This window comes from Cicer arietinum, chromosome 8, assembly GCF_000331145.2.
Source record: "Cicer arietinum cultivar CDC Frontier isolate Library 1 chromosome 8, Cicar.CDCFrontier_v2.0, whole genome shotgun sequence".
NCBI lineage: Eukaryota > Viridiplantae > Streptophyta > Magnoliopsida > Fabales > Fabaceae > Cicer > Cicer arietinum.
In genome coordinates, this window is record NC_021167.2 from 13,255,146 (window position 1) to 13,265,738 (window position 10,593).

The window sequence follows — 10,593 nt, forward strand, 5'->3', positions numbered from 1 at the left end:
GGAAGCATGGTGTGGAAGAAAGCCTAGTGTGAAGCATTTCAAAGTTTTTGGCTCCTTGTGCTATAAACATGTACCAGATGTTAGGAGAAGCAAGCTGGAGGATAAGAGTGAAATCATGATACTTATAGGCTATCATCCTATAGGCGCCTATAAGCTGTATAGTCCTGTAATTCAAAAGGTACATGTCAGTAGGGATGTGATTGTGAATGAGGCTGAGAAGTGGAAATGGGAAGAGGAACTAGTATATAGCAGAGAAAATCAGCAAAGCTGCATTTATCCTGACTCAAGTGATGAATCAAATAATGCGGAAGTAAACAATAATGATGTAGATGAACTAGAAGAAGTGGAAGCAACTGTGAGACCTCAAAGAATCAGACAAGCTCCAAGTAGGCTTAATGATTGTGAATTGATTTATGATAATGCAGTAAATGCTGAACCTCTCAATTATAAAGAGGCACTGAAGATAGAGGTATGGAAGAAAGCTATGATGGAAGAACTCCAATCAATTGAGAAAAATCACACCTGGGAGCTAGTAAATCTGCCAGATCAGAAAAAGAAAATTGATGTGAAGTGGGTTTTCAAACTGAAATTAAATCCTGATGGAAAAATTTCAAAGCACAAGGCCAAGTTGGTGGCCAGAGGTTTCTTACAAAAACATGGTATTGATTACAATGAAGTGTTTGCTCCAGTTGCAAGGCTTGAAACTGTAATACTAGTAGTAGCTCTAGCTTGCAAGAGAAGGTGGTCACTCTATCACTTAGATGTAAAATCAGCCATTCTAAATGGACCACTTAAAGAGGTCGTGTTTGTGTCACAACCTCTTGGTTTTGAAATACAAGGAAAAGAAAATATGGTATATAGACTCCACAAGGCTTTGTATGGCTTGAAGCAGGCCCCTAGAGCCTAGAACAAGAGGATTGATCAATTTTTGATTCAAATAGGCTTAAAAAATGTTTAGCAGAGTTTGGAGTATATGTGCACAATTCAAGTGAAGAAGAAACTATGATAATCTGCCTATATGAGGTTGATTTGCTCATTACTGGAAGCAAAACATCAGAGATTGAAAAGGTGAAAAACAAGCTGAAATCTGAATTTGAAATGACTGATCTAGGTGAGCTTTCATTCTTCTTAGGCATGGAATTTCTGAAGATGAAAACAGAAATGGTTATGCATCAGCAAAAGTATATAGGTGAGCTGCTTGAGAAATTTGAAATGAATAGCTGCAATTCAATTTCAAATCCATCAGAAACAAACTCAAAAATGGATGAGTGCAATAAGGAAGAAAGAATTGATCCAACACATTCAGACAAATGGTTGGCTCACTGAGGTATCTATGCGATAGCCGACCTGACATCTGCTACTCAGTAAGCGTGATTAGCAGATTCATGCATGATCCAAGGAAGACTCACTTGATAGCTGCTAAAAGGATACTTAGGTATATAAAAGGCACAAAGGAGTTTAGTTTACTGTTCCCGAATGGAAGCAAAGGTGAAATAAGTGAACTCATTGGATACTCAGATAGTGATTGGTGTGGAGACATCACATATATAAGGAGTACATCTGGCTATGTCTTTAAGTTCAATGAAGCAGCCATATCATGGTGTACGAAGAAGCAACCAGTGACTGCACTATCATCGTGTGAGGCAGAATATATTGCAGGAACACTTGCAACCTGTCAAGCAGTATGACTGGATGCAGTAATGAAGGAACTGAGGTGTGAAGTGATGAAGCCTCTAATACTCAGAATTAATAACAAGTCAACCTTTAGCCTTGCGAAGAACCCGATCTCACATGGCATAAGTAAACATATCGATACAAGGTTCCATTTCATTAGGGAGCAGGTGAACAATGGAATGATTGAAGCACAATATTGCCCAACTGAAATGCAATTAGCAGATGGTTTTACAAAGGCTCTAAAACGTGACCTATTTGAGTTTTTGAGAAAGAAGCTTGGTGTTATAAGTGTTCAACAGCTATGAATTAAGGGGAAGTGTTGAAATTTAATTCATAAACTGTTATGCTACTAATTGAGAGTTAGTTACAAATTAGTTAGTTAGTTAGTTATTGTTATGGATAACTTGCTTCACAAGCATTTTGTAACTCATATAAAATAACAGCTTTGTAGCATGAATGAATATCAGGATTTTATCTCAATCTTTTCTTCCTTTGCCTTTTTCTATTTTGCTGCGCATGAACTGTGTTTATCACAGTTACTGATTCCAACAAAAACTACCACATTGATCTTAAATGCTTGTTAAATTTTTAAACAATTGAAATTGTTAGGTTAAGTTGAATATTATGTTTTAAGTTCGAATTTAAAATTTCATTGTTATGTGTGAATTTCTAGTGATAATTATACCATCTTATCTATAGACACTACGCGAAAAAATGCATTTTACAGCGCTTTTTTTTAAGCCATTTACAGCGCTTTTTCAAAAAAATAAGCGCTGTAGAATCGAGCGCTGTAAATGATACAACAGCGCTTTTAAAAAAGCGCTATAAAACATGTAAATATAACGCGCGCTTGTTATGCACATGTTACAGCGCTTCTTCAAAAAAACCGTTGTCATATGCACCCCATTATATGAGTTATGGGTCTGCTTTTAGAGAGCTTTTTAACACAAGCGCTGTAAAATGCAGACCCATAATATGAAAATTATGGGTGGGCATTTTACAGCTCTTTCTCTTCATATTATGAGTGTGCATTTTACAGCGCTTTTGTTGTACATTTTACAGCGCTTTCTCACGAAAGCGCTGTAAAATGTGCACCATTAAAGCGCTTTACAACAATATTTTACAGCGCTTTTTAAAAAAAGCGTTGTAAAATGTGTGTTTTTTTTTTAAACGCTGTAAATTAATTATTTGAAATGAAAAGCGCTTTTTAGCTTTTTATGGCATTTTTTTAAAAAAGCGCTGTCTTTTATCTTTGTATTCAAAATTATTTTGATCCAAAATCACTTCACAATCAGTGCACACAACAACAAAATATATTCAAATACCATAGGCAGTTCACACAATCAGTAGAACAGAAATCAGAACTCTGTAACTTTATTAACATATATGTAACTCTGTAACTCTGTAATTTACAACCTAAGTAACTACATTCAGATACATATATACAACCTAATTTACAACCTAATTACCTACATTCAGATCCATTATATAATAACTAACAGATCCATTATATGCATATATTGTGTCCTATGATCATTTACATATAATAACTAACAGAATATACATTATATGCACTAGCTACCATATAATATTCAGATCCCTTGCCCAGCACAAGCTATTTCCCAGAAAATCAAATAATTTTCATGTCAAGCACGTACTGACACCATTCTTCCTTTAATTCCATCAGATCTTCCTCAGAATATGATGGACTGGAATTGGCAAAGTACTGCAATATAAAAATTGAACATATTATATTAAGTTAGTATCAAATATATAGATAATTTATATATGAAAATCATATAATGCAAATACCGTACCGTTTCTGGGATAATAGTTTTATTCTTCTCAACAATCTCCTTCATGAATCTCAATACGTAGTACCCACAGTCGATGTTATTTGTTTGACGAGGGCACTTTATTGAGATCCATGTAATGTTATTAGACTTCTGCTTCGACACTTTAGCACCTCTTTGAGCTCGATAAACTTTTAAGGCACTATCGAATGAATAAATGTGATTATTAGAGCATGAATATTTATATATATATATATATATATAAATATTCATGCTCTAATAATCACATTTATTCATTCGATAGTGCCTTAAAAGTTTATCGAGCTCAAAGAGGTGCTAAAGTGTCGAAGCAGAAGTCTAATAACATTACATGGATCTCAATAAAGTGCCCTCGTCAAACAAATAACATCGACTGTGGGTACTACATATTGAGATTCATGAAGGAGATTGTTGAGAAGAATAAAACTATTATCCCAGAAACGGTACGGTATTTGCATTATATGATTTTCATATATAAATTATCTATATATTTGATACTAACTTAATATAATATGTTCAATTTTTATATTGCAGTACTTTGCCAATTCCAGTCCATCATATTCTGAGGAAGATCTGATGGAATTAAAGGAAGAATGGTGTCAGTACGTGCTTGACATGAAAATTATTTGATTTTCTGGGAAATAGCTTGCTGCTGGGCAAGGGATCTGAATATTATATGGTAGCTAGTGCATATAATGTATATTCTGTTAGTTATTATATGTAAATGATCATAGGACACAATATATGAACATGCATATGGATCTGAATGTAGTTTAGGTTGTAAATTAGGTTATATATATATACGTATCTGAATGTAGGTAATTAGGTTGTAAATTAGGTTGTATATATGTATCTGAATGTAGTTACTTAGGTTGTAAATTACAGAGTTACATATATGTTAAAAAAGTTACAGAGTTCTGATTTATGTTCTACTGATTGTGTGAACTGCTTATGGTATTTGAATATATTTTATTGTTGTGTGCACTGATTGTGAAGTGATTTTGGATCAAAAATAATTTTGGGCACAAAGATAAAAGACAACGCTTTTTAAAAAAACAACAAGGTGTGTGGGCCATGCCACGTAACTGCCAATAGCGTCGCTTAAGAACTTCATATCTCCATCGTTGTCCGGTATGGGCAACGGTGCAGTTGGTTCGAAAGCAACCGTAGGCGATACTTTGACATGGCCCGCGGGGATCGGAATATTGTGCAATACTTCTCCCGAAGTATTGTGCAATATTCCTTTTCCCACCTTCCGTTGAGTCGGCGAGGATAAGTATAGGACACATGTGGTGACACCCTACATCAATAGTTAAAACATAAGTACAGTTAATATATAAGTTTGTTTAATACATAAGTAATTACATAAGCAAGTAAGTAGTAAGTAATTAATTACCTCGGGAATACTCTTCAAACCGACGTTGCAACTCCCGGTTTCACTCTCCATTTGTATTTCAGGTTGGAGCTGAACCGGAAGTTGCTTGTCTTTATTCGTATTCACCAAGAGTGCCACTTGCTCCGATAGGATTCTGAGCTTCTCTAATACTTCCTCGTTGGAAGGTTTTTGGCGCTTCTCTTGAGGAAAAAAGCTTTTGGGAGTTACGCCAAATCCTTTCCCCCTCACTCGACCGGAATACTCAGGGACATTAAACACTTTCCCAAGAATGTCCCTGCACGTATCCTTGTTGCCCTCTTGAGTTTCAGAACTTTGTTCAATAATTTCCTAAAATACATGTAACATTAAAAAGATAAGTTCAATAGCATTTTTAAAATACAATATTAAAAAATATTAAAGTGATAATATACTTACACAAAGTTCTACAACTTTTTTGACATTTTCATTATCAACCACTCCTTCTTTGTTAACACGCGCTTCCTTCCATAAGATATGACGACCCAAGGGTTGATCGGCTTGGGTGTCTTTTCTCTATTCGTTAAAATCATAAACAAAATAATACAAATTAGTTACACACTATAGTTTATAATACAAATTACTTCATTATATAAAAGTGATGTTTAATTACTTACAAGTTGTTGTTCAAGGCGTGCATATCCCATACGTGATTTCTTGTATGGGTGTTTTGGGTTGCTTGCCCGTTCGCGATTTGCCGTACTAATATTCTATATAAAAAAAAAATAGCAATTGTGTAAAAAGTTAAAATACGCTACGAATATGAATAATAAAACACAAATGCTAATAAATTAATAACTTACGACAAACGCCGGGTCAGAACGTTTGGAAACAAATGCACTCCTGATATATAATGTTGATATATTTTTGGAGGTTCAACATTTGTGTTTCCTTCTCTATCTTTTAGATAGAAATTTGAGAGATGGGATCTAAATCCACGATGGATCTTCCCAGCAACTCTCAAAACATATGACTTTCGTTCCTCATCAAAAACAAAAGTTGTCTGCAATGAAAACAATTATAAGTAATGTATTTTACAGAAAAAAAAATTATAAATGACAAAAGATTAGATCAAAAAATTTACTTGAATGTCATTCCATATAATATCTTTGACATCCTTCAACGCCTTATCTCTCTAGTTGTCTATTGTAATTGGGACATTTTGACGAACAACAGCCCCAATATAGCTTACAAACATGGAGTTGTTGGGGTCAACTGGCTGACCACTCTCGTTCCAGCCAACCTAATAAACTCATATAGTAATTACATGCCCTAAACCCTAAAAAAAGATAAAAATCACACAGGCAAACAAAGTATAGTATACCTCAAATTTAATATCACTACTCCTTGCTTTAATCACCTTTTGCATTATAGTTGCACCACGTTTGACTTCTTTTTCATAAGTCTTGGAGGTGCCAACTTCTTCATTTTGAACTTCTATATCTTTGTTTGTATCCATTTAACTACAACAAGTTCAACATGCACTTTAGTATAACATCAACAAGCTCAACATGGATCATGCATTATTATAAACAAACTCAACATGTATCAGTATATCTTAAAAAAGCTCAACATGCATTTTAATGATTACAAAAAATTTATTATAAAAACCTCAACATGTATAAGTATATCTTAAAAAAGCTCAACATGCATTTTAATGATTAAAAAAAATTTATAACATCAATACCTGAATAATGGTTCAAAGAAAGATGAAATGTAAAGAAAAGAGGGAACGCAGAAAGTTCACAAAAATATGGTTCACAGAAATACGGTATTATGAAGAAATACGTAATGAGGGTTACGTATTTCAATAAAAATATATTGTGTGAAATGGGAGAGATGATCTTGGATGGAAATAAGGTTCGAAATGAAGGAGATGATCGTGGAAATAAGGTTCATAATGGACGGGATGATAGGGTTTGCAAAAGAAGAGAAGAACGATGAAGGTTGAGATGATAGTGAAGTTTACGTAATGAAGAGGAAACTGAAGAGGTAACTGTTATATATACGTAACCCTTTTACAGCGCTTTTTATAAGCCTTTTACAGCGCTTCTTTTGCAAAGCGCTCTAAAAGGCGTCTTTATTTAAATTTTTAAAAGGCTCTTTTACAGCGCTTATGTGTAAAAGCGCTGTAAAAGACCTCCGTGTGTTATTATGTTATATAAATGTTTTTTAAAGCCTTTTACAGCGCTTTTACACATAAGCGCTCTAAAATGTCTCTTTATGTTAATTTTAAAAGGCTCTTTTACAGCGCTTATGTGTAAAAGCGCTGTAAAAGACCTCCGTGTATTATTATGTTATATGAATGTTTTTTAAAGCCTTTTACAACGCTTTTACACATAAGCGCTCTAAAATGTCTCTTTATGATAATTTTAAAAGGCTCTTTTACAGCGCTTATGTGTAAAAGCGCTGTAACAGACCTCCTTGTTTTTTTTAAAGCCTTGTTTTTGTGTTTTGTTATGTTATGTTATTTTTTAAACAAGCTCAACATGCAAAACCCATATAACTGGTCACCACCAAAATCTCTTCTCCTTTTATGCATCTTCTTCACAAACATCAACACTCTTTTTATCTCTTTACATTCTCTTTCCTTCTTAAATCGAAACTGTGTTCCTTATGTTCGAGAAGTTCGTACATGTGCTCCTTTTAATGGTTGTCCAAATATGTCTTTTCAAGGTATCCAGGATCATTGCCATGTTGCGAAAAATGGGTTTGAGTCTGATGTTTTTGTTAACAATGTGTTTTTGGGGATTCCCATGATGCGTACAAGGTGTTTGAAGAAATTCCTGTTAGAGATAGTCATGTTAGGTGTCTGATGAAGATTATTTTTAAAGCTTGTTTACAGCGCTTTGTCAAATAAGCGCTGTAAAATGTCTTTTTTACTTATTTTCCAAAGGGTCGTTTACAGTGCTTTTTATAAAAAGCGCTGTAAAAGGCTTTTGTGTTGGTTTTATTTGGGTTTAATTTTGGATGACTGTAACTCAGACATTTATTCCAAACGAATTGGCACTTAATTTACATTATATAAGTGACATTAGTAGCAAACTGTGAGATGTTATAACACTCAATTAATTGTGATATGCACGCCATATTAGAATATTAGTGTAAACCATTTGCCTTACTAATTGGGATATAAACCATTCAAATTATATAAGTGACTTAATTTGCTATTCTGCCATATTAGTATAAAACACTCAATTCAAATTACATGCATATTTATCACAATAATTCAGATTATATTCATATTTATCACAATAATTCAGATTATATTCATATTTATCACAATAATTCAGATTACATGCATAGCTTATATAAAACAATTAAACATATACATTAAGATGCCCTTCTTCTTTTCCTGGTGACATTCACATTTGTTTGTCCATTTACAATACGAAACGATGGATTAATCCAAATTCCCTCATCATGATCATCTCTAAGATATAAACCATCATCAGTTGAATCAATTTCATGTGGTTGTTGTGATGTTGCAAATAAAAGATCATTACCAACATCTTCATCATTATTGTTATCATCACTTATTTTATTGGTCGATAGGACAACAGACCATTTATCATTAGAAGGATCAGTGACATAAAACACTTGTTGAGCTTGCGACGCTAAAATAAAAGGCTCGTCTTTGTATCCCACCCTATTAAAATCGACAAGCAAGAATCCTGACTCATCAATCCGAACGCCATTATTATTATCGACCCACTTGCAACCAAATATGGGAACACGAAACATTGTGTAGTCTAACTCCCATATGCGCTCGATAACCCCAAAATATGATAGATTTGCATATATTGGGTTTTTGTCTTTTGCACTTGAGACATGCATCGCTTCAGCTACGAGAGTGACTCCACTATTTTGCATAGTGGTCTGATCATCTTGTTCTTTGGTATAAAATGTGTAGCCGTTAATAACATAACCAGTGTAAGAAAAGACATGTAAGCTCGGACCATTTGCTAGCCACCTCAATCTATTTGAAATTGATCCGGGGTCTATATCAAATTTTGACATTATGTGATTTTTTAACCATGTTACAAAACTTCGATTGTGCTCTCGAGTTATCCAATTTTGATTCCTATTCATGTTCAAACGAGATAACTGATCAATGTGTATTGTAACATACGGTTGAACCTCATCATCATTGTGCAGAACATACAATTGTGCCTGCTCCCATTCTGTCCTTGATATAGTCAGTAGTCTCCTTCCAGTTATCCCTTCTCCTGATAGTCTTCCCGAATGACGAGACATGGGAAGCCCTATGGATTCAACATTGGACAGATATTCAGTACAAAATTCAGCAGCCTCTTCAACAATGTATCGTTCAGCAATACAACCTTCTGGTCGACTTCTACTTTTTACGTACCCTTTTAATATTTTCATATATCGTTCTATCGGATACATCCATCTCATATAAGCTGGCCCACAAAGTTGTGTCTCCTTAACCAGATGAACAGTAAGGTGAACCATTATATCAAAAAACGATGGTGGGAAATACATTTCAAGCTCACACAAAGTAACAACAATTTCCCTCTGCAATGTCGGTAATTTCTGAGGGTCGATCACTTTACTACAAATTTCCCTGAAGAAGAAACATAATCTAGTTAAGGCTAGTCGAACTTTTTCAGGTAAAATGGAACGTATACCTATTGGTAGCAAATGCTCCATTATAATATGACAATCATGGGTCTTCAAACCTTTTAACTTGAGGTCTTTCATACAAACCAAATTTTTAATGTTCGAAGAGTATCCTTCTGGAACTTTAACTTCGTGTAGAAATTTACATAAAACAATTTTTTCCTTTCTAGATAGAGTATGAGCGGCTGGAGGTAGATATGTGCGATTTCCTTTCTTTACTGGAGCCAGTTCATTTCTTATTCCCATATCGACCAAGTCCAATCTTGCATTGACGCCATCTTTAGACTTTCCTGGAACATTGAGTAACGTACCAATAACACTTTCAAATACATTTTTTTCAATATGCATCACATCGAGGAAATGTCTTACATACAATGACTTCCAATATGGCAATTCAAAGAAAATTGACTTTTTCTTCCACCCAGTTTTCACCAGCTCTCCCGCAAAAGGTTTGCCAAATTTATTGGTCAAACCTTGTACTTTTTCAAGTATTTGATATCCAGTCGGTGCTAAAGGAGCTTTACCTTCCTCTGATTTTCCATTGAATGCATTTCTCCACCCACGATACTGATGACTATAAGGTAAAAATCTACGATGTCCAAGAAACACATTCTTCTTACAATGTTTCAACCGCATCCAATTTGTACTCTCTTCACATATAGGACATGCACACTGACCTTTAATGCTATATCCTGATAAATTACCATATGCTGGAAAATCATTAATTGTGCCGAACAACATAGCCCTCAAATTGAAACACTTTTTCCTATACCCATCATAAACTTCCACACCTGTCTCCCACAGAATTTTTAAATCTTCAATTAAAGGAGTCAAGTATACGTCGATATCATTCCCCGGTTGTTTGGGTCCAGAAATTAACAGAGACAACATCATAAACTTACGCTTCATACATAACCATGGAGGTAGGTTATATATTACCAAAATCACAGGCCACGTGCTATGTGAGATGCTTTGAAGACCATGTGGATTCATTCCATCAGTAGAAAGTGCAAGTCTTAGATTTCTTGACTC

The 10,593-nt window shown here is 34.5% G+C and overlaps 2 protein-coding genes across 2 annotated transcripts; one reads left to right on the forward strand and one right to left on the reverse strand.

Annotated features, from left to right (window-relative positions):
• The first annotated feature begins 1,002 nt into the window (after positions 1 to 1,002).
• Positions 1,003 to 1,688, forward strand: LOC140919067 (secreted RxLR effector protein 161-like). The gene is made up of 2 exons (XM_073364581.1): positions 1,003 to 1,189; positions 1,366 to 1,688. The coding sequence occupies exons 1-2, from the start codon at positions 1,003 to 1,005 to the stop codon at positions 1,686 to 1,688; spliced, it is 510 nt and encodes a 169-aa protein (XP_073220682.1).
• A 142-nt stretch (positions 1,689 to 1,830) lies between these two features.
• LOC140919068 (uncharacterized) lies at positions 1,831 to 8,007 on the reverse strand. Its single transcript, XM_073364582.1, has 5 exons — positions 7,951 to 8,007; positions 5,317 to 5,433; positions 4,903 to 5,229; positions 4,585 to 4,806; positions 1,831 to 1,878 (listed from the first exon to the last, which is right to left on the reverse strand). The coding sequence occupies exons 1-5, from the start codon at positions 8,005 to 8,007 to the stop codon at positions 1,831 to 1,833; spliced, it is 771 nt and encodes a 256-aa protein (XP_073220683.1).
• Positions 8,008 to 10,593: the final 2,586 nt, after the last annotated feature.